The sequence below is a fragment of the Strigops habroptila genome, chromosome 19 (assembly GCF_004027225.2).
Source record: "Strigops habroptila isolate Jane chromosome 19, bStrHab1.2.pri, whole genome shotgun sequence".
Taxonomy (NCBI): domain Eukaryota; kingdom Metazoa; phylum Chordata; class Aves; order Psittaciformes; family Psittacidae; genus Strigops; species Strigops habroptila.
In genome coordinates this window covers 2,039,792-2,067,611 of record NC_044295.2, presented here as the reverse complement: position 1 = coordinate 2,067,611, position 27,820 = coordinate 2,039,792, and the positions used below count along the sequence as shown (strand labels likewise).

The window sequence follows — 27,820 nt, the reverse complement described above, 5'->3', positions numbered from 1 at the left end:
CAGCTGTGGAACCTCCCCAGTGACCAGAAGGGGCTGGGTTTGGTTGGGTTTGTTTTTCATCCCCCATTTTCTCAACAGGGAACAGCCCATCGGGCTGCGCAGGGGGATGTTCTCAGATTTGCCCAGGATTTACTGGGGACCATAAAAGGCAACTTTCCTCTTCTTCCCCCAGTGTGTCATAATTTTAAGTACACTTAATGCTTCTGCATCTGCCCTCCTCTTGTCCCACTGCATACCTTGGAGAGCACAGATCCAGCCACTTAGGGGAAATAAACATATCTCCCTGCACTTCCTCCTCTTATCCCCGCAGACACAAGCGGCCAGGCCAGCAGCAGAGACCACAAGGACGATGCTCCTCTGTGCAGAGCAGTGCTGAGCACAGCACCACAGCCCCACCATCGCCAGCAGCACCCCCACAGCATGTGCAGAGACACTGCAGCATCGCACACTGCTGCCAACCACCCCATGTGTGGTCCTGCAGCTGGGAAGGAGAGAGAGGACAGTTGCTGGTCTCCCCCAGAGGTGCCTCCTGATGCTGGGCTACATCCCGGCATAGACAGGGCTGCGAGGAGGAGGAGAAGGGCTCCAGAACCCACCCAGCATCCTGGCAAACGGCAGCAGGGCTTGTGCAGGGCTCTCATGGAGCCCGGCCAGCACCAAGCTGGGGCGGGCTGTGGTAGCTTAAGTCTGTCTGGTTTGCACAGAGGGACCCACGAGACACGTTCCTGCAACAGTCTCCTCTGCACCCCGCAGTGAGAGCTCAGGACCTGCAGCCCAAGCAGGCCCTGGCTCTGTCTCAGCCTCCCCCCGAGCCCCGGCACTCCCCAGCCCACCCCTGGACCATCCCATACCCGGACACCGAGAGCCTGGTCTGCGGGTTCAGGAAACACGGCAGAGACCCCGCAGCACCCCCGCAGCAGACGCTGCTGTGAGTCATAGAATGAGACACTCGAAGAGAGCACTGGACCAGAACCATTTTCATTTTCTTAGCCTGAGATAGGCACTACACAGCGCTTGCTTCTACAGCAGAGGAACAGGGGTTTCTCCTCGCTTTCCCTCTGCAACAGACTCAAATTCAGCAATTAACAGAGCTCATATAGACTTCCCATGCAGCACCATGCCAGGAAGATCATGCTTCCCTTTTACAGAGCACTATCTTAAAGCAATGATAAAAAGTGAAGTCATTGCACAACTGGAAATTGAGACAACTTCACCAAAAAACTGAGAAATCTGAGACAGAAGAGTCAACCTGGTGTCTCTGTGTCCCCCAGCACTGTCCTCTAGCATTAAAACCTGCTCGTATTTTGGAAACCATCATAGGTGAACGGAGGGAAGTTTGGCAAACAAGAGGCAGTTTGGGGCAGGCATGCCACAGGGTTGACTTCACACGCCGTGAAGTCCTGCTCACTGGTGAAAAACACACCGTCATGCGAGTATATCGAGGGGTCCAGGTCATAGTAGTTGTAGGGTCTCAGGAGAAAGCCAACTGAATTTCCTACTGTCGCAGTGTTGGGAATATCCTCCGAGTGCGGGATGTGAAGGAACCCAGCAGTGATCCAGGCAACCAGGTCCTAGGCAGGGAGGAGCCACAAGACCATGGTTATTTCAGAACCCTGCAGAGCAACAACCAGAACCTGCCCAGGGGCCATGGAAAGCTACAGGAGAGCAGGAGGGGAACCAGCCCGGCTGCTCCCACACTGCGAGCTCCCCTCTCCAGGGAAAGATCCCCTCCCTTCCCAAAGACCTGCCCACAGCCGTGGCTGTAGGTGCCAACTCAGCAGAAAGGGCCCTGCCCTGAGCTCTGCAGCCAAGCTCTGGGCCCACAGAGATTTTCCTGATGTTTTCCTGCATTTCTCCACAGGGAGAACCAAGCTCCTGCTCTGCACGCTGACCTCTGCGCTCTGACCAAAGCACCAAGCAGATACACAGCAAAGGGGATGCTCAAACACCCTTCCTCTCCCAGCTGAGCCCACTGAGGCAGCTCTGGGGCTTGGTACCACAGCTCCAGCCCAGGGGACCCCGGCTCACCTCGTTGGTGATGGTCTCGTTGTTGATGAAGTCAGCGAAGGCAATGGTGGGTGTCCAGGGGTCGTTCTGGTTGTAGATGCTGGTGCTGGTGGGCTCCTCTTCCTTCCGACGGGTGACGGCCAACTGGTACCTGAGGAGAAGACAAGAGATGGGAGCAGCGCCCTGGGACAGGGCAGAGCTAAACCCACCTCCCTGCTCCCACAGAGTAACCCCAGCCCAGGAGAGCATTTGCCCTGTGCCTCCCCATCAAGGAACACCCTTCCCAGACAGTGGGCCTGAGGGCATCTCCAAGAACCTGCTGCCCCAGTCAGAGCAGCCTGACCTTGCCCAGCTGATGGCCCTCTCCATGGAGCTGGCTTCGGGGACATGGTCCCCTGCAGAACTGATGACCTGGATCCTGTAGCCACGCTGGTGGCCCCACTTGTTTTTGCTGTTGGCTGCGAAGTAGATGTATCTGGGCATCTTTGCCTGGAGCCGGAAGGCAGCCTGGTCCTCTGTGTCCAGGACTTTCTTGGTGAGTCGTGGCCGCTCGATCTGCTGCTCCGGGCTCCAGGGAGCCCGCGCCATCTCAAAGGCCATGTCATGGGCCACCAGTGAGTTTTTCACTCCTGCGAAGCAAAAGCAATGTCACTGAGAAGCATCCCAGCAGTCCCCTGCTCCCCATGGACATCTCCCCATCCTCACTACCTGCACCCCAGGCTCCGAGCACCGGCTCCTGCCCATGACAGCAGTTACTGCTCTGCAGCTCCACTGCTCCATGATGTGTGCACTTATCTGCGGCTGTACGGCTGTAGCTTTGTCCGACCCAGGCAACACCACCACCCATGGGGACTCCCGCCCTTTGCAAGGGACGGGAGGGGAGCCCCATCCCAGTGCAGAAGAACAGGTTTGCTTCCCAGTGCAAGCAGAGTCTAATTAACTCAAGTGCCTGATGAGCCAGGCACTGTATTTGTGCTCATCAGCATGTGTCCTGTGAGCTGGAAAGCACCAGGAAGAGCCCAGGCTTGGAGCACATTTGCACATCACAGAACTAGAGCACTGCTGCACAGTTCAGGTCTTTCCACAAAGAAAAGGGTTGAGACAGTGGCTTAAAGCAACAGGAGAGGCTCAGGAGCAAATAAAGCCAGGGACAAGATGGCAAAGACAGAGAAAACTGGAGCTGCTGCTGCAGTTGCCACATGCTCAGCGCCTGCCCCTCTGCCCCATCACACCCCTGCAGCAGAAACAGCTCAAGGCAGCTCCAGGAAGCAAGAATGAAAGCACATCCCAACAGAACAGCTTGATCGACCCTGACTGTCACCATGTGGGGCTCAGGACAGGGGCAGGGTCTGTGCCCGGGCAGGAGGGGAAGGACCCGTCCCACCATGGGCAGGCACCAGCGCTGTGTTTACCGGCCCAGGAAGCCACAGCTCTGCACAGCATCGAGGGGTGACTGCAACGGGCAGAGGGGGAACCTACCCTGCATCACAGCAGCTTTTCACTGCTCTAAGAACAGCATGGAGGCAGCTCTGTGTGAGCACACCCTCCCACCCACACATGGACAGAAAAATCTGTGTAAGGACCAAAAACGTCCAGTTTTGGGAGTCTAAAAATACTCGGAGATGGCACAAAGGAGAGAAAAGACCCAGACCTACCTCCCACGTCCAAGTCCACCTTGTAGTTGATGAAATGGGTATGTATCGTACCCAGTGTGTGCTCCCAAACCCTATTGCCATATCTCAGGCCATCCCCATGGAGGAAGGATGAACTCGTGTACCCTGTGGTCTGGACCTTGCCTTCAATAGCTCCGTTCTGGTAGAAGATGAAGTCCCACACGTAGTCGTAGTTGCCCACGGTTGTAATGGACCGAATGACAAGAGCAGAGTTGACCAGCCCCCCGTAGTAAAGTGACTGCAGGTTGGAGTAGTGGCGCCTCAGCGGGGAGCCCAGGTTCTGCTCAAAGATGCAGAGGGCACTTTTACTAACTCGAGGGACCTGAGAATGAGCAAGGAAGTGCACGTCCACGTACGTTGCTAAATAGGGGCAGTCGACCCCTCGCACCAAGGAGGAGGTGTAGTGCCCGATGCCAAAGCTCCCATCCATGTACCTCGTGGACATCCCTCCCGGGCAGTTGGAGCCGTACACTGACAGCGCCTCTTGCACACTGATTTCATAGGCAACCCTCTCCCCCTTGTGTCGGATGTCAAACAGGCGCAGGCCCGTGCTCACGCTCATCCCAAAGGCAAAGCTCCAGGCCTGGTAGAGGACGTGGTTGTTCCTGACGCTGTAGCGGGGACCCTGCGGCTCGTACTGCAAAGGGAACAGCGCAGCCGAAGGCGCTCGGGGCTTCATGGACGAGAAGTCCCCGTCCCGCGGCGCTCTCCTCACCTTCTCCACACTGATGCGACCCTGCACGTAGGCGCTCTCCAGCTGAACCATGTCCCTGTAGTACTGCCCGTTGTAGAAGACCCTGCTCACTGCCCAGCTGGAGGTGTCCAGGCTGCTGTGGTCCACCAGCACCTCCAGCCCCACCGGGTGCACGAAGAACCCGCTCACATTCTGAAGCACGATGAACCAGGACTTACGGTCTCCAGACTGGAACCCGTGAGGGGCTGAGCTCTGAAACACCACGTTGGTGCTGTCGTATTCGAGGACTTCCTTCAGGAAGGTCGGGGCTGCAGCAAATGCCACCGTCTCCAAGAAAGCTCCCACTTGCCCATACTCACTGCCCAGCATCGGTCTGCGGTGGTACGGCACCTTCCCCCCGTACCTGCGCACCGTCACGTCCCGGTGATACACCGGCGTCGGCAGTGGCCCCACCACGTACTCGGTGACGTTGGGGTCCGGCTGGTCCCCAAAGTACAGCACAGCCAGCGCCTCGCGGGGGGGACGAGCCCCCGCCCCGTCCAGGAACCGCAGCGCCTCTGCCTTGGCCGGGACCTGCAGCTCCACGGAGGCGATGCAGTTGTCGGAGGGGTTTGCGCGCGCGGCGTCCACCAGCCGCAGCCCGAGGTGTCCCTGCAGGTACCGCACCACTTGCGCCAGCTCCGCGGGGGTCAGGTCCGCAAAGACCAGGCTCTGGCTCGTGGATCCCGTCTCCTCCTCGGTGCGGGGCTGGGATTCACAGCTGGGGGATCGCCTGCCCCTGCTCAGCAGCATGCAGGACAGAGCGAAGATCACCACCGCAGCCCCCAGCAGTAGCACGTAGGCTAGTTTGGGGTTCATCTCTCCAAGCTCAGAGCCTGCGTGCGGGGTTTGGCTGCAGCATCCAGAATACGTCTCTCTCCTGCAGACCAGGCTCTTAATGCCTTTGCCATCTGTGGGCGTAAAGGCATCTCTTGTGAAGTGGGGATGGAGCCTGGAGGTTGCATGGGGCTGAGAGGAGATCACAGGTCCCAGCCAGTTCAGCCTGTTTCCTCCCCACCCCAGACACCCCGAGGAAGCCACCACGGAGCCGGTGCCTGACTCACTTCCCAGCTACTGATGGGTATCTCTGCTGCAGGGTGACACCACAGAGCCCCATCCTCTGCCTGCCCAAGGGGCATTTGCTTCTTCCAATGTCTCCCAAGACACCCCATCCCGTCTCCTGTGGGAGCGCAGCGATGCCATGGGGGGAAGCTCAGCCAGGTCAGTCCTTCTGCACCCCGGTGCCCTGGGGCCATCCCTGCTCCCCTGAAGAAATGGCACTCCAGGAGAGCCCAGGACCAGCAGCTCCTCGGCACCTACACATGCCAGTTCTCCTTGTCACCACTCCCCATCCCTCCCAGCCCTGCGGGAAGGGACACGGCTGCTCCAGCCTGGCTCCAGCCATGGGCAGACAACCCGAGACAGGAGGAAGCTCCCTGGTGTGAACCAGCAGCGCTCACCAAACCCCTGGGAGCAATCACAAGCAAGAGGCAGCGCCTGGAGCTGCTGCACCAGGAAGAGCAGAGGCTGCAGGATGACCAGCAGGACAAATCTGTCCCCATTCAGCCATCCCATCCCTGCTCCAGAGGACGTGATCCTCAGACACAAGCTGTCCCAGACAGAAATGGTCACTGTCAGGAAACTGTTCCGTACTCCGGACCACACGATGGCCCTTCCCTGCAAGAAGAGCAGTGAGCAGGGGCCGGGGCCACCCCACTGCAGCGTGAGGAGGCTGCTCCTGCACAGGCACTAGTGTCCACAAGGCTGGTCCCACTGTGGCCCCATGCAAGGCGGCAGCGATGCTCCACCAGAGCCAAGGACAGCGCGTGGGAGCATGGTCCATGTCGCTCCCTTCTAGTGGGGACAGTCTGAGGCACAGATGGGAGGGTTGGGCTGGGGCTGAAATCACTGGATCAACTCAGCACTTGTGATCACGTTAATTTAGGAACTTCAGTTTTCATTCTCACTTCTGGCCAGGGAATAATTTCCCTTTTTCCTTGCAGGTCCCACACCAGCCTCGGATGAGGATCCAAGCAGCCCATGTGGGGGATGCCCCATTGTTGCTGTGCTGCAGTTTTGCTGAGCCCTGCTGCTGGGACAGGGCTGCCCTCCCTCGCTGGGGAACGGGTCTGGGCTTTCACGCAACTCTTCTCAAGAGCATTTTGCAGCAGCCGGGGCTCAGGGTCTGGAAGCAGAGCAGGGAGCTGAGCTGAGCATCACCACCACGCAGGAACTGTATCTTAGCACGTTTCCGAGCCCCGCTCACAGGAAGGGAACCAGCATCCAGCCTGCTTCTGGCTGTAACGACGGCAGCAGCTCCTTTCAAGGCCACACGAACCACGGCATCACAGGCAGGTACCAGAGGGGACGCTGGAGCAGCTGCACTGGACACACATTCTTCTCCCTACGTTTTACAGGAGCCGGTTTCACTAACACCAAACGCCGCCGGTCTGTGCCCCGGCACCAGCATTGCCCTTGCACCTCCCCAGGCTGCAACCACTGCAATGGCCTTTAAGGGGAAGCAAAGTCCTTTGAGGCTCGCAGGGCAGATGCCAGCACTTCACTGCTCAGCCCAGCCAGCAGCAAGGGGCTGCTCTGCACTCACGTAACTCCACAGGGATCCGCAGCCAAAACCCGTGACCGAGCAGGAGCAAAGGGAATCCACTGACTCACTACAGCGGCTTCGCAGCCCCAGACTTGGGATCCAGCTTACTGGTGTTTCCTCAAAAGAGGAGCAGGACGGAGCTGCACAAGCTGAGCCCTGCAGAGCACCAGTCCCGCTGCCCGGTTCACGCTGGGCAGTCGAGGGACAAAAAGGACTTCCCCAAGTTACCAGAGCAGCAAGACCAGCATCGGGCATCAACATCTGCTCCCGGCTGCAGATGGGGCTGTGCCTACGGCAACACACACCGTGCCAGGCGGAGGCCTCAAGGAAACACAAACAATTTTCAGCTGCTACCTTCATACTTTCCTTGGCCTGGACATGGAGCTCCCAGACAATTCCCACTGCTTCAACTCCCATCACCTCAACAGGCTGCTCTATACATAGGAATGATACTGCAGAGAAAGAAGAGGATGAGGGAGTGAAAAGGCAGAGTCCAGAAGTTACTTAAGAGGGACTTTACAGACAGGAGGCAATGCCCCAGAGCATCGGGGTTTACCAGAATAATGGCAGGCAGTAAAGAAAGACTCAGACCTACCTCCCACGTCCAAGTCCACCTTGTAGTTGATGAAATGGGTATGTATCGTACCCAGTGTGTGCTCCCAAACCCTATTGCCATATCTCAGGCCATCCCCGTGGAAGAAGGATGAGCTCGCATACCCCGTGGCCTGGACCTTGCCTTCAATGGCCCCGTTCTGGTAGAAGATGAAGTCCCACACGTAGTCGTAGTTGCCCACGGTTGCAATGGACCGAATGACCAGAGCAGAGTTGACCAGCCCCCCGTAGTAGAGTGACTCCAGGTTGGAGTAGTGGCGCCTCAGCGGGGAGCCCAGGTTCTGCTCAAAGATGCAGAGGGCACTTTTACTAACTCGAGGGACCTGAGAATGAGCAAGGAAGTGCACGTCCACGTACGTTGCTAAATAGGGGCAGTCGACCCCTCGCACCAAGGGGGAGGTGTAGTGCCCGATGCCAAAGCTCCCATCCATGTACCTCGTGGACATCCCTCCCGGGCAGTTGGAGCCGTACACTGACAGCGCCTCTTGCACACTGATTTCATAGGCAACCCTCTCCCCCTTGTGTCGGATGTCAAACAGGTGCAGGCCCGTGCTCACGCTCATCCCAAAGGCAAAGCTCCAGGCCTGGTAGAGGACGTGGTTGTTCCTGACGCTGTAGCGGGGACCCTGCGGCTCGTACTGCAAAGGGAACAGCGCAGCCGAAGGCGCTCGGGGCTTCATGGACGAGAAGTCCCCGTCCCGCGGCGCTCTCCTCACCTTCTCCACACTGATGCGACCCTGCATGTAGGCGCTCTCCAGCTGAACCATGTCCCCGTAGTACTGCCCGTTGTAGAAGACCCTGCTCACTGCCCAGCGGGAGGTGTCCAGGCTGCTGTGGTCCACCAGCACCTCCAGCCCCAGCGGGTGCACGAAGAACCCGCTCACATTCTGAAACAAGGCGAACCAAGTGATGCGATCTCCAGACTGGAACCCGCGGGGAGCGGCCGTCAGGGCTGCGAGGCTGCCTCCATCGTACTCCATCACTTGACGCATGAAGGACGGAGCTGCAGGGAACACTTGGCTTTTTAAAAACCCGGCCAGCTGCTTGTATTCGACAGCCAGCGTCGGTCTGCGGTGGTACGGCACCTTCCCCCCGTACCTGCGCACCGTCACGTCCCGGTGATACGCCGGCGTCGGCAGCGGCCCCACCACGTACTCGGTGACGTTGGGGTCCGGCTGGTCCCCAAGGTACAGCACAGCCAGCGCCTCGCGGGGGGGACGAGCCCCTGCCCCGTCCAGGAACCGCAGCGCCTCTGCCTTGGCCGGGACCTGCAGCTCCACGGAGGCGATGCAGTTGTCGGAGGGGTTTGCGCGCGCGGCGTCCACCAGCCGCAGCCCGAGGTGTCCCTGCAGGTACCGCACCACTTGCGCCAGCTCCGCGGGGGTCAGGTCCGCAAAGACCAGGCTCTGGCCATCGTCGGGGTCCTCCTGCGCCGGCGGCTGGTGCGGGCAGGCGCCGGGGGCCCTGCCCCTGGTCAGCAGCACACAGACCAACGCGAATATGGTGGCTAAAGCCAGCGCGAGGAGCACGAGCGCGGTTCTCACGTTCATGGCTCTGCTGGTCCCCAGGCTCTCACAGCAGCACGGAGCTGGGTTTCCAGCTGCTGCTCAGTCAATTTAGGCTGCACTGGATGGATGAGCAGGGTGAGTACAAAGGACTGGGAGAGGCCAGGGGAGGAGATCCGAACTTGGTGGTGACCAGAAAGGGCAGATCTCTCAGCTGCAGCCTCCTCTGTCCTCCCTAAGCAGTGTCTGAAAGAACCGGTGGAGATGCAGGGTCAGTGACTCAGACAAGCTCCACAGAACTCTGTTACTCGTTCAGTCCAACCTCGCTTCCTGCGGCTGCCTGTAAAAGCAGAGCTCCTGTCGTCAGCCCGAGGTGGCTGCGGCCTCTGCACGGCTCTGACAAGCTGGGAATTGTTGCCCTCCTGTAGAATTCCACCTCTTTGCAACTCATTGCATTTCCTTGTGTATCAGGCTGCTTCCTTGTAAACAGTCCCTGGCAGCACCGTTCCAAGCTTGCAGTTACTTTTTATTTATTTATTTTTTAAATCTTCCACACGGAAGCCTTTGCTGAGAACACATCATCTGTGTAGTAGTAGAACAGCTTTGGCAGGCACGGAGAGATGTAGTTCGGGATGAGATTCAGGCACCAGTGTGCTGTGAACAACCAGCTCTTAGTTCGCACCTCTGAGCAGTTATGAACTCATTCATTCCACTGAAACAAGCCCTCACAGCTTTTGTCTCTGCTTCCAGTTCACAGACGGACTGAAGCGCAGCTCCTGAGAAGTTCCCTCAAGGACAAAGCCACCCCAACCTGTGGCACCGGGGGAGCCGATGGCATCCAGGGCTTGGGGCTCGTCCTGCCACGCGGCAGAGGCTGGGGGTCAGACTGCTACAATCCCTGCCTGTCCCCGCTGGTGCTGGGAAGCACGAGGCATCCAAGAGAACCATGGCTGGAGATTCAACCCAACATTTCCACTCCTGCTGCCAGCCTCACCTCACCTCACCCTGGCCCTTCTCATCCTCCTCCCGACAGCTTCCCGGCCGTGCTTACCAGACACCACACTGGTAGGCAGGAGGCCACATTGCCATAGGACACACTCCATTATCCTCACCACCACAGGCAGCCTCAGCCTTCTTTAGCCCAGGCTGCAGCTGTGCAGGGCAGGGACACGCACGCCCGTTCCATGCCAGCAACGTGTCATTGCTGCCTCACCGGCCGCTGCGCCAGCACCGGCAGAGCCGCAGCGCCCGGTTCACGTGGCGGCGGTGCCAGAGGAGGGCACGGACACAAGTGATGGGGAGAGATGGGACAGATGAGGAGGGAGCCTTGGCCACACGGGATGCAGCAGCTACAGGTTTCAGAGGTACCCTGCTCTCCTCAACCGGCCCCCAGTGGCAGAATGCCTCTGAGTAGCCCCAAATTAAGCAAAGAAGCGCTGATTTCCAAGTCAGTCTTTCAATCCATGAAGTCAAAGCTTTGAGCATTACCTAGGGGTAGGCCTGGAAGAAAAATTCCCTTTTGGTGTAAGCCTGGAACAGGGAATCTGTTTCACCCAGCACAGGATGGATGTGCTGCTACCCCGGTGAGAGCAGAGGCAGGACAGACCTTGTGTCTCCCAGGGATTCCACAAGTGCTTTGCACCAACAGGCACCCACAGAGCCGAGCCGAGGCTGCACGCACAGTGCTCACATTGGCACCCCCCGACACAAAGAGCAGAGCCTCCAGTTTTCACTTTGCCTCTTGGTTTTGCATCCCAAGTCCCTAAAGGTCAAGGCAGAGGCTGCAATTACAGATGGTCATTTTCTAAGCAGCGCAGCAGTAGTTTAAAGAACTGGATGAACTCCACAGGCTTTAGTGCCCCACAAATCACAACTCAACCCTGCAGCTCGCCTGGGAGACGTCTGAAAATAAAGTGTGGGAACAGCCCCAGTTCTGTGCATGTCGGGGCTTTGGAAAAGAAAGAGAAACCCTGACCTGTAATGACATCCCCACGACAAAGCAACCCACAGCACACACCCAGGGCTGCAGGACAGGGCTGCAGGGTGTGCGCCGTGGGTGCGTGTCTGATACCACGTTATCCAACACTGTCCATTTCTGCCGCGCTTCTCAAGATGAGGACTTGCAAAGCACCACAAGAATCAGCCTGTGATTGCTGGGAGCAATGTTTCAGAGCAAACAGAACAGCCCTACATCCATCTGCACCTTGCAGTAGGAATTTCAGGAAGCAGAGTAACTAACAGAGCCTGCAGAGCCAGGAAACCTGTGCCAATACCATCCTGATGGAAGCAATCAGAGATCTTTAAGGGCCACAGCACTGAGATGCTCGTGTACCTTCTCCAAAAGAAGCCTGAGGCAGCTTTAACCACGTCTCCCAAACAGCAGCATGACTTGTTCGTGACCTGTTTGGTGCACACACCTCTTCCCACAGCCCATTGCCCCGGCCCACACCTGATATGGAGAATTCACATCCTCCTGGTGTTTATTTTGGCTCCCAGTTCTTTTGGACGCTGCCCATCGGTGCCTCCTACAGTTACTGAATTGCACACGTCTCCCAGACAAAGCAAGGAGAGAGTTTGCTGGGTTTTGCTTGCACAGAGAGGTAGAGGGGGCAAAAAACACCCTCTGACATCTACAGAAACCAAAACCAGAGACAGGCAGCTTTTGTCTCGAGGAAACTCCAGGACTGCCAGACGCTGGGAGAGAAGAGCACAGGAAACCCTGTGCCAACACTCCCAACACAGGCAAGTCTGAAGCACGCCCCAGCGCAGACCTCAGCCTTTGGAAAACTCCCACCCCATTCCCTCATCTCACAGGGTCAGCTCCTGCAGAGCAGAACAGTGGGAACTGCCTGCCCCTTCCCCAGTGCGGCTGCGAACGGCAGCGTTTGCGTCTGCACCCAACTGCTGTGCCTTTGTTCTCCTCCCAAAGTTTAACAGTCCCTCTGTAGAAGCTGGGATGTCACCCGTGAACAGCCCCAACAGCAGCACTGCCACTTGGAGAGCACAGCACAAACCCTGCACTGAGGGGTGAGGGTCATGGACAAGAAACCCCCCCCTGCTCCTGGCTTCCAGCCCAGCTCCTGCCTCTTGGGCACCAGCAGGACTCTCCCAGCCCCAGCAGCACAGTGGAGGCAGGAGCATGTCCTCGAGTCTCCCGCAGCAGGAGACACGGAGGCCAGGGACAGCCCTTCCCTTGGCACCACAGGCACGGAGCAGGCAGGAGAGTAACGGAACACACGCAGCACTGGAGGCTGCAGCCTCCTGGAGACACCACACAAACCACTCGAGGTGCCCGAGTCCCACACACTGGGCTGAGGTGGGTCAGAGCAGCTCAAACACAAAACCATGGACCCAGAGTAAGGCATGCTGCAGGAGGAGAAACTACAGAGCAGTGTAGAGCAGTTTACAACAGAGAGGAATGAGGAGAATGCAGGGAAGGAGCAACTGGATGTGGGAAAGGCAGGACCGGCACAATTGCAGCCTGGGAGCTCAGCATCACACACAAGGGGCTACCTTAGAAGAATTCCAAGTACCTTATTTTAATTTCTTGACATGGTAAAAGTTTACATACGTTCATCTGGCAAAGAGAGCCCAACAAATGAAAAGGAATCAATACAAAGAAACACAAGGGGAAGTGCTGCTCCCAGACAGCAGCCAGAATGCAGTTGGTTTGTTACTGAATATTTATTAGCGGGAAGACTAAGAGTTGACTTACTACAAACAACAACAGAAGAGTCTATAGCAAGGGCCAGCAGCCCTCCACACTCGGGGCAAATCCCTGGGAAACCAGCAAGAGACAACATGGCTCTTAGAGGTGGAAGCAGAAGAAACAAAAAACCAAAGTAACAAAAAAAAAAAGAGGGGAGAAAATTCATTCCATTTGTCACTGTTGTTACAATGGGGGGAACACAACTATTAAGGCTACTGCACAATAAGAATATACAGGTGTAACAGCGAGACCTGGGAAACAGTGAGGTTCCTGAAACAAATGATTTCACGTTCCCTGAAGAGGGGACTTAAGTAGAAATACTATAAATAAGAAAATTTTGGAGCCTGCAGCGTTCTGGGCCCCCTTGCCACACACAAAAACTGATGCAACACAACCAGTCATTCCCAAAGGGGTTTGTAATGGACCATGAAACGTTCCGGCGGAGTCCCCAGGCACACGAGCACGGCCTCTGCAGGGGAAGGGCTACAGGGTCTGCCACGGGAGCGGGTGGGCACCAGCCATCCCCCCCCCAAGCACCGGCTGCCGCGGGAGCACTGCCGGGGGCAGCGGGGCTCAGCCTGAGCACGTGCGGAGACTACCAGGAGCTAGTATCGGCCCTGGGGCCCCTCCCTCCTCTCATGCTGAAGGGGCAATAGGACGTGTGTGAGTAACGTTGGGTTTAGCCAAGAAAGCGGCTCTAAGTCAAATCACAAGCAGGGGCAGAAGCCACCCGAGCTCCTGACCAGCTGGGACAGTGACCAGCTGAGTTTCAAGCACCACCTTGTGCTGCTCTGCACTGATCTAGCCAGAACCGACAAGGCAGAGGGAGAGGGGGCAGGTTCTGCTGAGGCAGGAGAGAGCCAGAAAAGGAGTGCAGAGCACACAGCAGCACCAGGGCCAGGAGGGGCAGGTTCCCCCGTCCTTGCACAGCACCAGCAGCAGAGGGGCCCAGCAGCAAAGAGCCAGCTTCTCCCTCAGTGCACCACCACCCCAGCATGCTCTATCTGCCCCGCTCCCAGACCCCAGCTAAGAGATGGGGCAGGACAGGGGCTTGGTCTCTAGTGTCGCTCCTACTCAGGTAGGAAGAAAGGCATGAAGGAATGTTCCTGCCTGGCTGGTGCTCTCACTCTGAAGTAGCCTCTAGGGCACCCCAAAGCAGCACGGCCTTCTCGGTACCAGTTACTAGAGGGAGGGAGAGCTCCTGAGACCTGAACAAAACCAATCACAAAACTAGGCAAGAGTTTCTTTAGAGTTTAACTAAGAATGCGATACTATTTCCAGCCAGTTTCCCATCTCGATAGTCACGTAACAAACCAAGGCAATGACGGTCTTTAGTTGACTGAACAGTTCTCAAGTTCAAGCGTTGACACTTAATAGAGGGTCTCAGCATTGCTGCTCCGAGGCCTCTTGATCTTCTCGATGTTTTTAAGGATCATGTCATGCAAAGTGACCTGCAAAAAGGGAGGCCAGGACTCAGACAGGGTGAGGTGATGCAGCATTCAGCCTTCACAACGAGCCCTGGTTAAAGCAGCAGCATAGCTCATGTCGGCACTACTCTCACCCCCTGCATGCAATCACACCCCCAGTTTAAGGTAAGGGCTTCTTTCAGCCAGACTGTGCAGAAGCCACTACCTGTAACACAGAAAAGGATTCTTTAAGGACCCCAGGGATAGCCTGTACCGCAGGAAGAGTTCAGGAGCACTCCACAGAGGTGGAAGGAATATTTTGTGCTAGACACCAGCGTCCCCATGAGAGGTGACAGTCGGCTCCTCTCATCAGAGCCAGAGCAGAGCGGGGAGGAGACAGGAGCGGGTGTACCCCCAGGGAAAGGGCAGGGCAGGAGGGTCACAAGGGCTCTCTCCTGCCAAGGAGCCAGGGCGAGCTCCAGTTTTCCACTTACATATTGATTCCTCAGCTCTGAAATGATCAGGCGCAGACTAATGTACTCCTTCTCGTCGATCTCGGTCACGGTGCGGCGATAGTCCTCCTGCAGGGAGCAGAGGCTGAGCCCAGCGCTGCCTCCCCAGCACCAAGGGAGCCCCCCTTCAGCTCTCCTCTAACGCAATGTCCTGCACCCCTGCATGATCCCTCCCTGCCCCTCAAGGCCCTCAGCCCAAAAAGGAGAGTGATGAAGCAGCCCAAAGAGTCCCAAAAAGCAGCAGCATGTACCACGTACATCTCCACTTCCCCATTCACTTACCACATGAGGGTACTTGGCTATTTTGGAAACCAACTTTGCTCTTGTGATATAATATCTGGTAGGAAGAGGGAGAGACTGAAGGTCAGATGAATAGCACCAAGATCTTTTTGAGGCCCAAGCTGCCTGAGAAAAGCTGGAGGACCTTCCCCAAGCACTTCCCTTTCCCAAGGGGCTCCCACAAAGGAGGCCTGTCCTTGCATGCCTACCTAGAAATCTGGTCCAGGTAGGACGCTGCCTCACTCTCCACAGTTCGAAGCTCAGCAACTGTTTCCTCCTGCAGGGAAGAGGAGGAAGCCATTAGCTTCACGAGACTGCTCACGAGGGCTCTGCAAGCAACATGTCTCAGCAGTGCCATGTCAAGCTCAGGCCGGGGTTTTAAAACCTGACAGAACACTATCACATGGAAGATTCAGAGGAAGCCAAGAGATCTCTGTCCCTGGAGCACAGGTCCTGCAGCAGGCCGCAGAGCCAGCAGTGCCTCACCTGAATAGAAACACCAAAGTTGTTTCCATCTTCTATCCTGGGAATGAGAAGTTGCACCCACATTTTGACCTGTGGTGGAGAGATCACAACACTCATCAATACCAACAGCTCCACAGAGACCGCGCTCAAAAAGACATGGAGAGGCTGGAGAGGGGTCAGAAAAGGGCCACAAAGATGATCCAAAGTTGAGAGCTGGGCTTGTTCAGCCTGGAGAAGGGAGGGCTCTGCGGAGGCCTTACCCCCACATTCCAGTGTTTAAACAGTGGCTACAAGGAAGAGTGAACTCTCTTTTGACAAGGCCTCACATGGAGAAGAGGAGGGGTGATGAGAACAAGTTACTCCTGGGGAGATTCTGACTGGACACAGGAGTTTTTCCCAATGAGAACCATCAGCTGCTGGGATAATCCCCCCGGGGAAGTGGAGGATTCCCCAACACTGGACACTGTTAAGAGTCAGCTGCTCAGGGTGCTGGGATATCTACTGCAGGTCATGCTTTGCGTAGAAAGGTTGGACCAGATGATCCTTGAGGTCCCTTCCAAGCTGGGATTCGAGGATTATTTCCCTACACCTACCCCCAGCCACTCAGCCACTGCAATACAAATCCTGCCTTTCCTCATCCACAGAGCACAGAGGGGTCGGCTCCTTCCACCCAGAGCAGCTTTGCCTCCATCCTCCTGCTTCCACTCGCTCCAGCGCTCATACCCACCGTATTACACTTCTCAATAAGCAGCCTGATTTCTGGTTTCACTTTCTCAATGATGTCCACCAGCTGCTGGTTGCTCTTCAGCATCCCGTTGGGCATCACAAACACTTTGGTACCTACCAGCAGAGGAGAAAAACACCTCTCAGGACACACAGGAAGAGCTGCACCAGGGGATCAGACCAAAGGTCCACCTGAGCATCTGATCTCCTGCAAAGGCTTGTGGACACAGAGCCAGGCTATAGCTAACCTGCAGGGAAGGGGAAACGTGACATGGGATGACAGCAGTTACCACAAGAGAAGGAGAAGAGAGAACGTGGCACTGAGGAGCTCCAGGCTGCTGAGCCTGGGCACAGAGGATTTCCCTGCTGCACGTGTGTGAGCCGTTTGTGCCTCAGCTTAATCCAAAGCCTGGCATCTTCCTCCAGACAAGGAGAGCCACAGGGAGACGAGGTGCCTCTGTCAGCAAGCCAAGCTCAAGCAAGTACTACTTATATCTATCAGAGAAGTCCTAATTATGCTTCTGAGAGCTGGAACCTGACTCCTCCTCAGCAGAACTGTAGGTCAAGCTTGGGGAGGTTGTGGGGACAAGTCTGCATGAGCAGCGGCTGATGTCAGGACAGGGCAAGTGGGGTTCATGCCATTTCACATCCCCAGGGCACGGAGCACTGGTTCAGGGTGCAAGCAGCAACACAAGAGACGTGGAGACTCTTACCCTGAAAGGTCTCCTCGCGGTCCTCCAGCTTCCTCTTTTTCATATTTGGCTAAAATACATAAAACGTTTTACTCACAAACTACTCGTGAGCTACAAGAGTGTCCCAAAGGAAACAAGGAAAACCTCAGAGCCTCTGCTACGCGCCTGGATCTAAGCATCCTTCTTTAAAAGCAAAGGAGGACTGCAGAGCACAGCATTACCTCCAGCAGACTTCTCAGGCTTGAGAGATCAATTCCTAAAAGCCTTTGGGAGAGCCACAGCCTGTTACTGAGTGAGAACGTACCCTACTCCAGCACAGGGCAAGCCATGCAGTTTTAATTAAGAGAAGAAGGGATCACAGCCAAGAGAGTAACCTTACCCCATCCAGTCCATCGTGGCTGTTTGTGAGAAGAATTGGGTCAGGCACTGGGAGGTTCATGTCCGAATGGATCTGAGTGAGATCATGAATATTCAGGATAGGGTCCTGGAAAATAAAGCAGATTTGTTATTTAATAATGAGTGAAGAAATTCCGTCACACCAAACACAATGAGAAGACAAAAGATTCAGCCCTCCCTGTTATCCAACTATAAAATAAGGACAAATGAAAAAGAAAGGGTCCAACAATAGGGCTGTGAGGAGCCCTCCCTCCACCCAGGAGCAGCGTGCCAGCTCCAGCCTGGATCAAAGCTATCAACTGCCTGCAGGGCTGGAGCCATGTGAGAGCACAGCACAGCCCCACGTAGCCAAACATGTAAGAAAGATAAATGTGGTGATCACACAAAGAAAACTGGAAGGGGAAGCACCCCCTCTAGAGCCAACAGCACTCAAATGCACGCAGGCAACCGAGCCGCCGCTTCGCCCCTGTGCAACGGGGTGAAAGACACACGATGACAGGGCAGGACCTGCCACGGTGCTGTGAGCGCTCAGCCGGGAGATGAAAGAGGATAGAGAGGACAACACGTCTCTTACCTTGAGGAACCCATCGAGTTCTAACAGCTTCTTTGGGAAAAAGTTTGCCACCAGATCTTCAGCCTGAGAAAGAGCAGATAATGACGTGAAACAGCGCTGCGAGGTTCCCACCCACAGGAAATCAACTGTCCAGAGGCAGGAAACAGGAGAGAACGTGAGTTCTGCGGCTGCTGCCGCACTAAGGCAGGGTGAGACCGGGCCAGGAGAGCACAAGGCTCGAGCCCCTCGCCGCGGCTGGTGGCTGCTGCTGGACAGGCTCAAATCGCAGCCGGGTCTCAGGGACACGGCCCCGATGGGCTCCTCCCTGTCCCACCGGGGGCAGCGGCAGGGGGACACTCACCTCGCTCGTGATCCGCTCCCTGAAGGAGTCAACCTGCAGAAGGAGAAAAGCAGCAGCTCAGTCGCTCCCGAGTCACACCGACCCCGCGGGGGCAGCTCCCGCCCTGCGAGGGAGCACCGGGAGCTGACCGAGCCGCTCGGCACCGAGCCGGGGGCGCCAGGCGCTGCTCCCCCCGCGCGGGCCGGGCCCCGGAGCCCCGTCCATCAGCACGAGGGGAACCGAGCACCGGGCAGCGCCCACCGGGGCTGGCGGGAGGGGCAGGTCCCGGGCCTCGCAGCCCCAGCGCCGCGCCCGCCCTCCCGGTGCAGCGGCGACGGCTAGGCCCGTGCTCAGCGACCAACGGCCGCGCTGAAGCCAGCGGGGCCGCCCCGCCCCGAGGCCCGGGCCCGGCGCGGCGGGAGCGCGGGTGACTCGGCGGCGGGGCGCGCACCTTGAGCTTCACCTCCGGGTCCACCTTGAGCAGCGAGGCCATGGCGGCGGCGGGCGGGGCGGGTCCGGTCCGGTCCGGGTGATGCCGCGGGGGCCGCGCTGCCGCTGCCCCACCACCGGCGTCGCCGCCACCACCGGAACTGACCTCACGCTGGCGCGCCCGCCGATTAGCCGCGCGCGCCTCCCGCCGCCGCGCGCACGCGCCGCCGGCGAGGTCCTGGCCGCTCAACGGAAAAATGGCCGCCTCCTTCCGCACACCCACACCCCTCCCCTTACACACACCCTCTCCTTCCCTTTACACCCCTGCCAGGACCGCGCCTCGCGGGGGTGGGCCACTCGTCACATCCGCCGCGCGGCGGCCGGCGATGGCGCGGGGCTGAGCGGGCATGGAGGGCAGCCGCGCGGCCGGCGGCACGGCGCAGGTCAGCTTCGTGTGCCAGCGCTGCGGGCAGCCGCTCAAGCTCGACACCTCCTTCAAGATCCTGGACCGCCTCACCATCCAGGAGCTCACCGGTACCGCGGGGCGGCGGGCGGGGCGGGGGCGGCGGCGGCGGGCCAGGCCCGGCCGCGGGTAACGCGTTCTCTTCCCGCAGCCCCGTTGCTGGCCGCCGCCCCTGCCCGGCCCGGGGACGCGCACGAAGAGGAGAGCGGCCTCACGGAGGTACGGCGGGAGCGGGCGCGGCGGAGGGGGCGGTATCCCTACGGCCCCCCCCCCCTCCCGGTGACGGTGTCCGCTTGTCCCGCAGGAAGCCTTCGCGGAGAACCGGCAGGATGGCGTGTCCAGGCGGTTCATCCCGCCGGCCAGGTACGGCCGCTGCCGCGCTCCCGACGGGCCCGGTCCGCCCCCAGCGCAGCTGCCGGGAGGCCCCGGGAAATGAGGTCCTGTCCATCCCATCCCCACCCGCGGAACGGGGCCCCCCCCGGCGGCGGGGCCCAGCTGAGCCTTGCACGTAGCAGCCGGTCCCGGGTGAGCTCTGTTTCCCTCGGGCTCTCCCGGGTGTGTGTCACTGCCCGGGGCTGCCCCGTACCTCCGGGTGAACCCAACCCACCGCCCCGGTAGAGCTCACCCAAAAATCCAGCTCCTCCCATCCTGTGATCATCCCTTCTGCCTCTTAAACCAGGCTCAGGTTTGAGCCTAGCCCCGGGCCCAGCTCCCCGGCGCTCAGCTCTCCGTTAAATTCTTTCCAAGAATGATGTCCACAGAAAGTGCCAACAGCTTCACGCTCATCGGGGAGGCGTCGGATGGCGGCACCATGGAAAACCTCAGCCGCAGACTGAAGGCAAGTTTTCTGTGAGCTGGTGAGTTCGGGGGCTCCTGAGGCAGAGCATCGCTGGGTCTGGGTGCTCTGGGAGGTGCAGCACTGGCCTCGCCGTGGGTTTGCTGGTGAGTCCTGGGTGAGGAGCCGGCAGCAGCCGCGGCTTCACTCGACCTGATGGCAAACGCTTCCCGCAGGTCACCGGCGACCTCTTTGACATCATGTCTGGGCAGACAGACGTGGATCACCCTCTGTGTGAGGAGTGCACGGACACGCTGCTGGACCAGCTGGACACGCAGCTTAACATCACGGAGAACGAGTGCCAGAACTACAAGTGAGTGAGCTGGAGGCAGCCCGGGACCAAGCAGCTTTAGGCTGGGGAAAGCCCAGAGCCTTCCCGTGGTCACCAAGACATCCCTGACTTGAGCACTTGGGGTTTCCTTTGACTTGTGAGAGTCTCGTGGTAAGAGCTTCTCCAGCTGAGGTCCGTGAGGACCAACCATGGCATTCCAGTGCAGGCAAAGGCTCCACAGAGACAGTTCCTGTCAGGCAGCAGCAGCCCTCGGTCACCATCTCGCTCCCCTGCTCTGTGTGTTCCTGACTCATGGTGCAGGAGCAACACAGAGAGCTTGGGAATAACGAGAGCAGGAGCCTCCCAGCATCCCTGGGTTGGTAATCCTGGCGCTCTCCTTTAGGAGGTGTCTGGAGATCCTGGAACAAATGAATGAGGATGATAAGGAGAAGCTGCAAATGGAACTGAAGGAGCTTGCACTGGAAGAAGAGCAGCTGATCCAGGAGCTGGAGGACGTTGAGAAGAATCGCAAGGTTGTGGCTGAAGACTTCGAGAGAGTGCGGGCAGAGGCGGAGCGGCTGGAGCAGGAGGAAGCTCAGTGAGTGACCTACAGCTCAGCTTATGGCAGGGATTTGAAGTAACAGATAAAGGAGATTATAACACGGAGAAAGCTGTAAGTAACAGCCAAGTGCAGGTGGCTTGGTCTCTGCAAAACTGGAGTCGGTGCGGCCAAAAAAGCCCTCAAGTACCAGGAGAGAAATCGCTTGTCTGTAAAAGCACTTGACGTTTGTTGTCTTGCTTTTGTTCAAAGGTATCAGAAGGAATACTGTGAATTCAAGAGGCAGCAGCTGGAGCTGGACGATGAGCTGAAGAGCGTGGAGAACCAGATGCGCTATGCCCAGATGCAGCTGGATAAACTAAAGAAAACCAACGTGTTCAACGCCACCTTCCACATCTGGTACCGGGGGCTGCTCGGGGCAGGGGCAGCACTAACGGGGTCACATGTTACCTAAAGGAAGCTGAAGAGAGGCTGTTGACAAGGGCTTGTAGGGACAGGACAAGGGGAATGGGTTTAAGCTGCCAGAGGGGAGATTGAGATGAGCTCTGAGGCAGAAGCTCTTCCCTGTGAGGGTGCTGAGGCGCTGGCACAGGGTGCCCAGAGAAGCTGTGGCTGCCCCATCCCTGGCAGTGTTCAAGGCCAGGTTGGACACAGGGGCTTGGAGCAACCTGCTCTAGTGGAAGGTGTCCCTGCCCGTGGCAGGGGTTGGAGCTGGAGGAGCTTTGAGGTCCCTTCCAACCCAAACCATTCCGGGATTCTATGATAAACAGATAACAAGGGCTTGCTATTTACATACACTTCTTAACCAGAGCCCCAAACCCCCTTTGCTGAGCTCCCCATGCACGGGGGGGTGGCTGTTGCACCTCAGCCCTCACACACTTTACTGCCAGAAGCTGTTCCTGCCCCAACAGTTTATTTATAATTCCTCTTATCACAGGCACAGTGGTCAGTTTGGCACAATAAATAACTTCAGACTTGGCCGTCTCCCCAGCGTTCCTGTAGAATGGAATGAGATCAACGCTGCCTGGGGGCAGACTGTGCTGCTGCTCCATGCCCTTGCTAACAAAATGGGCCTGAAGTTTCAAAGGTATGTGCCATGTAACACACCTTTTGCTTCTGGCCCAGATAGAGACAGTTGGGCTCATCTGCTTGTGAATCCTGTCTCCTTTCAGATACCGTCTTGTACCATATGGCAACCACTCGTATTTAGAGTCCCTCACGGACAAATCAAAGGTAAGAGACTCCACACAAGTCACAGGGCATTGACCTTGAATGCCCCAGAGCCCCGGTCACACAAGACAAACTTAAGCTTTTTATGAATCTTTGGTACAGGACAACTACCTGCCCCAACTTCTCCAACATAGTGTCTAATGTAATAACTCGCATCTAATCTAGTAATTCCATATCCTGTGTCAAGCTCCTCTTCCTGCCACCTGGTTAAAAACAACACTCTGGAGCCACTGGTCAGAGGAAGGTGGTTTGGGCTGGTAGTTGGTGATGAGGAACCCAAGCCTGTACATAGCAGGCACTAACCACAGAACAAAATAAGCCACAGTTGCTACGTGCCACAAACCATTTCTAAGGATCCCAGGACAAATTTAAGCCTCACACAGGACTAAGGAGCTGCAATGACCGTACCTAAACGGGAGTGGCTGAAACCCACCTCTTTTCCAGGAGCTTCCCTTGTACTGTTCTGGAGGCCTGAGGTTCTTCTGGGACAATAAGTTTGACCACGCGATGGTGGCGTTCCTGGACTGCGTGCAGCAGTTTAAAGAGGAAGTGGAGAAGGGGGAAACTCGGTTTTGTTTGCCCTACAGGTGAGTGCTGCTGCCTGACACAGCGAGTGAACACCTCGTGTGCAGCCCCACACAGCAGTGACTGACCCAGTCCTGCCCTGGGGTCAGCCCGTGGTCTTTTTAATGTGCGAGATTACCCCGTTTGCTCTTAGTTTAATTGGAATTTAAAGCCTGTTCCTCAGGTGAAGAGCTGAGGCTTGCTAGATTTCACTGAAAAGTACTTTTACACAGAATAACATAAATGTCAGGTTGAAATGCCACACAGAGATGAAAAGCTTGCGCTAGAAATGCACTAATAAAGCTTTGTATGACCCAGGATGGACGTGGAGAAAGGAAAGATTGAAGACACAGGTGGCAGCGGTGGCTCTTACTCTATTAAAACACAATTTAACTCTGAAGAGCAATGGACAAAAGCACTAAAATTCATGTTAACTAACCTGAAGTGGGGTCTTGCCTGGGTCTCGTCCCAGTTCTATAACAAGTAACCACGGGAAGAACTCGTCCTGGCAGCTGCAGTGTCTGTGTTCCGCCGGAGAGTGTCACATCAAGATGTCTCTTAATATTAACCAGTACAAAATGTTTACAATACCAAAAATCCACGAGACACTTTATTGAAACGACCATTATTACAAGTAGTAGATAGAAAAGCAATATGTAAAGTTCTGTCATGGAGCTGAACCGAATAAAAAGTCAGCTATTAAATCAATGCTAAACTGGTACTTTGAGGTTTGTAGATCGAAATCACTGCTGAACTTCAAAGAGGGGTGAGTTCAATACCACTGTTAGAGCTGAACACAGGTTAGAGAAGTGAAATGTGACAAACACAGAGAGGAACGTGGAGGAGCTCACGGGAACTGCCCTCTGAAATAAAGGATTCTAAGTCATGTCAGCGCTTTGTGCCGCTGAACGTAGCAAGGTTTGATACTGCCTCCAGTGCTGTTAGCTGTGCTGGTGCTGGTGTTTGTGATGCTTCCTGCAGCCTCTCCTCGCCTCGAGGTGCGCCCAGTCAATAATAAAACACTGTTCTACACGGAGAGTGCTTCCACATGACATGGGCCGGGCACGCCTCTGCTATCGCGACAGTCGCTTTCCAAGGTGGGGGGTCGTCCCTTTGACCACACGGGTGGGCAGCTGCCTGCTGGGGTGGGGGCAGAGGGGGGACACGGGAACATCCCGGCTGCTTGAGACAGGAGTTAGTTTTAAAGCAGCAGCAACTAGAAAGTACAGCCCTGTGTAATGGGCTTGTGAGCTGCTCCTGGTGCCATGACCACACCATGCACCTCACTGCCTGTCAGAGCATGACTCCTCAGAGCTCTCTCCTTACTCAAGGAAACTTCTATTCATACCTAAGCTGATGTAGGTCTTACAATAAAGCTTTGTCTGCCCAAAGAGGTTATTTCTACATGCCACTTGGCTCCCGATGCCTCCCTTCACAGCACTGGGGGGTTGCCTGAAAGGAGCTTTTCTAACTAACGCTGGTGTTGAAAAGCAAACCCCAGCTGCGTGGGGTGCTCTGGGCAGTGGCAGTGCTTTGCTGCCCCGGGGCAGGCAGCTCTACTGAAGAGGCCCAATTCTGTGCTCCAGAGCTTTTGTTCCACAGCTCCTGTAGCGCTGCCTCGGAGGGGTGCTGCCAATGATCTGCTTCAGGAGCGCGTAAGAAAATTCTAGTATGCTTTGGGAAGTGATGCCAGTGATGGAGTTCAAATGCTCCACAACCTTAAAAACACCAAGAGAGCTACTTACAAACAGTGCCTGAGAGATGTTCATTTACAGACAGACTTCTTAATCCTGCAAATCTAAGGGGAATACCAGTGCTCCATGGGCACGCTTCAACAAAGGTGAAGCCTCTCAGTACGTTTTCTATGTGGCTGGGGGTTTGTTTGCTTGGTTTAGGGGGTTTTTATGTTTGTTTTGCATTTGTTTTTTAATCATTTCTACTGAAGAGGTGAAAAAGCTACAGGCTGTGAAGTAGGCCCATGGGATTACTTCTCCACCTGCATGGGGCTTGTTCTGGCTGTGGAGACACTGAAGCGTGAGGACACGCTCACACTAGTGCCAGCAGGAGCCTTCCAACACCCTCACACACGCTTCCTGCTGCGTTTCAACAACCCACATGGAGCCAACACCTTTAGAAGTGACTGTACCTGCTGCCAGTACCCAGGGTTTAGCACGAACATGCTTGTGCTGATGATTCCAACAGCCAAGAGCATGAAATCTTCCTTCACTGTCAAAAACTTTGCTCTGCAGAAATAAAAGGGTCTTCTGGTGTCATCGATGGCAGCTTTGCAGTTCACAAGCACCTGCTTCTGGCAGGGCTACACAGCACGTGTTCACCCCCTCAGCCCAAAGCAAGCCTGATGCTGTTAACTTTAAGGAACAGTGCTAAAGCTGGGGGGGTTATGGTTACATTAAACATTTCCCTAGCTTGCCCCTACAGCACCTGTGTAGAAAAACGTTGAACTGGTACATTAAGCTCAAGAAACAATGCTGAAAGCCCCCCAGAATTATTGTTTTTAAAAACATGCCCCCCAAAAATGGCATCATGGGAATTATGCTACTATTTCTTAAGGGTTTTTTTAGTGTTTTCATTTCAAGTAGCATTTAAAGCACCAGCCACGGGAGCTACTCACACTTGCAGATTGCTTGGTGTGGAGTTTTCGACGGCGATCTTCAACAGAGTGTCGTAGATGGCATCTCGGGCAAGGTAGGAGAAGTCGAGGAGCTGAATGCACATCTGATGTAAGGGCTTGGTGGGAAGCAAGCAGCCGTTGTACCCTAGCACAGAGATCACACGGGGTCAGCACCACGTCCCGAGTCACGGAACTGGGTTAGAAAGAAGCCGCGAGCCAGGGATGGAGGTTCCTGGTGCCACCTGCCCCTTGTTTCTGAGTGCCACAGGCTTTCCCAAGCTCATATCATCTCACTCAGTCCTAAATTCAGGTTCTCAGACCTGGGCACTTGCAGAAAACGTGTTCTTACATTAGGTTTTGGGAGTTTTAAACTCTTAATTCTTCTACTGAACACATCATGCTTGGCTGTCCAACAGCACTCATCAGATTCAAGTAAGGACAAAGACCTCACCCAAAAAGTAAAGCCCTGAATAACCTGAATGCACCATACGCCAAAATCTGTAATAGGAGCCATTCTGGTTCAAACCAGTGATGGCTCTATTACACTTCTCAAAAACCCTTTTCCCATCCTCTCCTCTTAATCCTCTTACCCAGGACCTCCAGGAGCAATTCCACGTAAGCCAAAGGAGTCGAGACGTTGACCTGGAAGTGCAGAGTTTTCAGAACAGCAAGTTCCGACTCGAGCAGCTCCTGTTTCGTGTACGAGTACTTCAGGGACTGCAGAAACTTCAAAGCTGTGTCACTGTTAACTCTCTGAGGAGGAAAAAGAGGCGAAAAAAGACAAACGAGCTCCTGGGCAGCAGGGAGAAGCCAGCACTTCCTTGCTCTGCTCCTCCCACTGGATTGCAGCCGGAGCCACTGCAGTTCCCATGGCTCTCTAACCTAACTCCTCTTTTGAGCTGGCATTAACTCCAGTTCAGGCCTTCTCTCCCCGAGGTTTCCTCTACTCCACAATCCCTCCCCAGGCAGGGTGCACCCCTGCAGACACACAGCTTTCAACAACCACAGACTGACTTGTCCCCACTGCCTGTACTTTTTTCCCCCCAACACTGGGAACATTTCCTAGCAAACTGCTAGTTGACAAGTGACAACTCATCTGCCCTAAATGTTTCAACCTAAATTTAGGTCTTCATTTCAATATACTTTGCATTGTGTGATCAGTAATATCTTTCAAAGAGGAAATCAGAGAATCACAGACTGGCTTGGGTTGAAGGGACCTTAAGATCATCCAGTCCCAACCCCCTGCCATGGGCAGGGACACCTTCCACTAGAGCAGGTTGCTCCAAGCCCCTGTGTCCAACCTGGCCTTGAACACTGCCAGGGATGGGGCAGCCACAGCTTCTCCGGGCACCCTGTGCCAGCGCCTCAGCACCCTCACAGGGAAGAGCTTCTCCCTTATATCCAAGCTGAACTTCCACTGTTTCAGTTTGAACCCATCACCCCTTGTCCTATCACTACAGTTCCTGATGAAGGTCCCTCTCCAGCATCCTTGCAGCCCCCTTCAGACACTGGAAGCTGCTCTGAGGTCTCCACGCAGCTTCTCTTCTCCAGGCTGAACAGCCCCAATGTTCTCAGCCTGGCTCCACACGGGAGCTGCTCCAGCCCCTGCTTGCTCTCATGGCTTTCTTTCTTTCTAATCTTCTTTTTAAGAGGCATGAGTGCACCACAGAACTTACTGCACTGCTAAAAACCACGCCAGGAACAGGTCTGTTGGGCTTACGTTGTAGTGCAGGGACAGTTTGCTCGCGAGCTGAACGCACGACACGAGCCGCAGGACAAACGTGTTGCAGATCTGATCTTCCAGAGAGCTCCGGCTGCTGCCTCCCCCCTGCTCACGGGCTTTCGTGCTCTTTCCAGAGGCCTTAGAGATTTGTTCCACCTGCTTGATCAGAAACCTATGAAACCCAGAACTGCTCAGAAAACAGCTCTCTTCTGCTAAGGAAGAGAAGCGGTTCTGCCCGGATTCAGCTCGAAATCTGAACTAAATGAGCAAAGAGACAAAGCTCTGGGCTTGCAAAACACACCATAGGGTTGAGTGAGTGGTCCGGGGCACGCACAGCGGGACCACGCGAGAGAGACAAAGAACTCGGGACGGTCGTTACCTTTCGAGTAACTCCACCGCCTGGTACCTCACCGCCTGGTCCAGGCGCCACTTTTCGGACAGGAGGAACACGAACTCTGCGAGGGAAGGGCAGAGTCACCCCCTGCCGCAGCCCCGACCGCCCCGGCCAGCCGCGCCGGGCCTCACCCACGATCTGCGCCTCCTTGAAGCACCCGGCCCCCTCGGGCAGCTCGCTCAGGTGCCGCTCGTTCTCCGTGGCCAGGCGGACCAGCACAGCCTCGATCACCTCCGGGGACACCTCGCCGAAGGCGGGGCCCGAGTCACGGCACCGGGATGCCGCTTGCACCCGGGAACCCATTGCCCGCTCCGGTAAATACTCCAACGGCACCGCAGCGCCCCGTCCCCGCCGGCGGCGCCCGGGAGCCGCCGGGACCGGCCGTGCCGGGGCCCGGGAGCACAACCGGGACCGGCCGCGCCTCAGCGCCCGCGCGGTGCCGAGGCCCCGCTCCGCCAATCAGAGCGCGCCTCCGCCGCAGCCAACCACTCGACGCCCCTTTTCCCGAAG

At 56.4% G+C, this 27,820-nt stretch overlaps 4 protein-coding genes across 6 annotated transcripts; 1 reads left to right on the top strand and 3 right to left on the bottom strand.

Moving 5' to 3' along the window:
• Positions 1 to 962: 962 nt before the first annotated feature.
• LOC115617635 (membrane primary amine oxidase-like) lies at positions 963 to 10,617 on the bottom strand. 2 transcript variants are annotated; one of them, XM_030508404.1, is made up of 5 exons: positions 8,729 to 10,617; positions 3,663 to 4,777; positions 2,351 to 2,636; positions 2,029 to 2,158; positions 963 to 1,571 (listed from the first exon to the last, which is right to left on the bottom strand). In XM_030508404.1, exons 1-5 carry the CDS (start codon positions 9,178 to 9,180, stop codon positions 1,287 to 1,289), a joined length of 2,268 nt encoding a protein of 755 aa, XP_030364264.1. In that variant the 5' UTR covers positions 9,181 to 10,617; the 3' UTR covers positions 963 to 1,286. The 2 variants fall into 2 exon arrangements, with proteins under 2 accessions (XP_030364264.1, XP_030364263.1); XM_030508403.1 differs by lacking the exon at positions 8,729 to 10,617 and having other exon boundaries at positions 3,663 to 5,701.
• Positions 10,618 to 12,653: 2,036 nt separating this feature from the next.
• PSME3 (proteasome activator subunit 3) lies at positions 12,654 to 18,892 on the bottom strand. Its single transcript, XM_030508533.1, has 11 exons — positions 18,662 to 18,892; positions 18,232 to 18,264; positions 17,892 to 17,954; positions 17,301 to 17,405; positions 16,943 to 16,991; positions 16,234 to 16,346; positions 15,528 to 15,596; positions 15,251 to 15,318; positions 15,045 to 15,099; positions 14,745 to 14,831; positions 12,654 to 14,295 (listed from the first exon to the last, which is right to left on the bottom strand). Exons 1-11 carry the CDS (start codon positions 18,701 to 18,703, stop codon positions 14,215 to 14,217), a joined length of 765 nt encoding a protein of 254 aa, XP_030364393.1. The 5' UTR covers positions 18,704 to 18,892; the 3' UTR covers positions 12,654 to 14,214.
• On the top strand, positions 18,860 to 23,270 carry BECN1 (beclin 1). The gene is made up of 11 exons (XM_030508471.2): positions 18,860 to 19,173; positions 19,254 to 19,321; positions 19,407 to 19,465; positions 19,850 to 19,940; positions 20,114 to 20,250; positions 20,612 to 20,806; positions 21,020 to 21,166; positions 21,705 to 21,854; positions 21,940 to 22,000; positions 22,442 to 22,584; positions 22,880 to 23,270. Exons 1-11 carry the CDS (start codon positions 19,047 to 19,049, stop codon positions 23,046 to 23,048), a joined length of 1,347 nt encoding a protein of 448 aa, XP_030364331.1. The 5' UTR covers positions 18,860 to 19,046; the 3' UTR covers positions 23,049 to 23,270.
• On the bottom strand, positions 23,143 to 27,742 carry CNTD1 (cyclin N-terminal domain containing 1). Of its 2 annotated transcripts, none has more exons than XM_030508507.1 (7): positions 27,442 to 27,742; positions 27,296 to 27,371; positions 26,914 to 27,088; positions 25,784 to 25,946; positions 25,194 to 25,338; positions 24,708 to 24,804; positions 23,143 to 24,279 (listed from the first exon to the last, which is right to left on the bottom strand). In XM_030508507.1, the coding sequence occupies exons 1-7, from the start codon at positions 27,611 to 27,613 to the stop codon at positions 24,118 to 24,120; spliced, it is 990 nt and encodes a 329-aa protein (XP_030364367.1). In that variant the 5' UTR covers positions 27,614 to 27,742; the 3' UTR covers positions 23,143 to 24,117. The 2 variants fall into 2 exon arrangements, with proteins under 2 accessions (XP_030364367.1, XP_030364368.1); XM_030508508.1 differs by having other exon boundaries at positions 23,143 to 23,701; positions 27,442 to 27,712.
• Between the last annotated feature and the right edge of the window lie 78 nt (positions 27,743 to 27,820).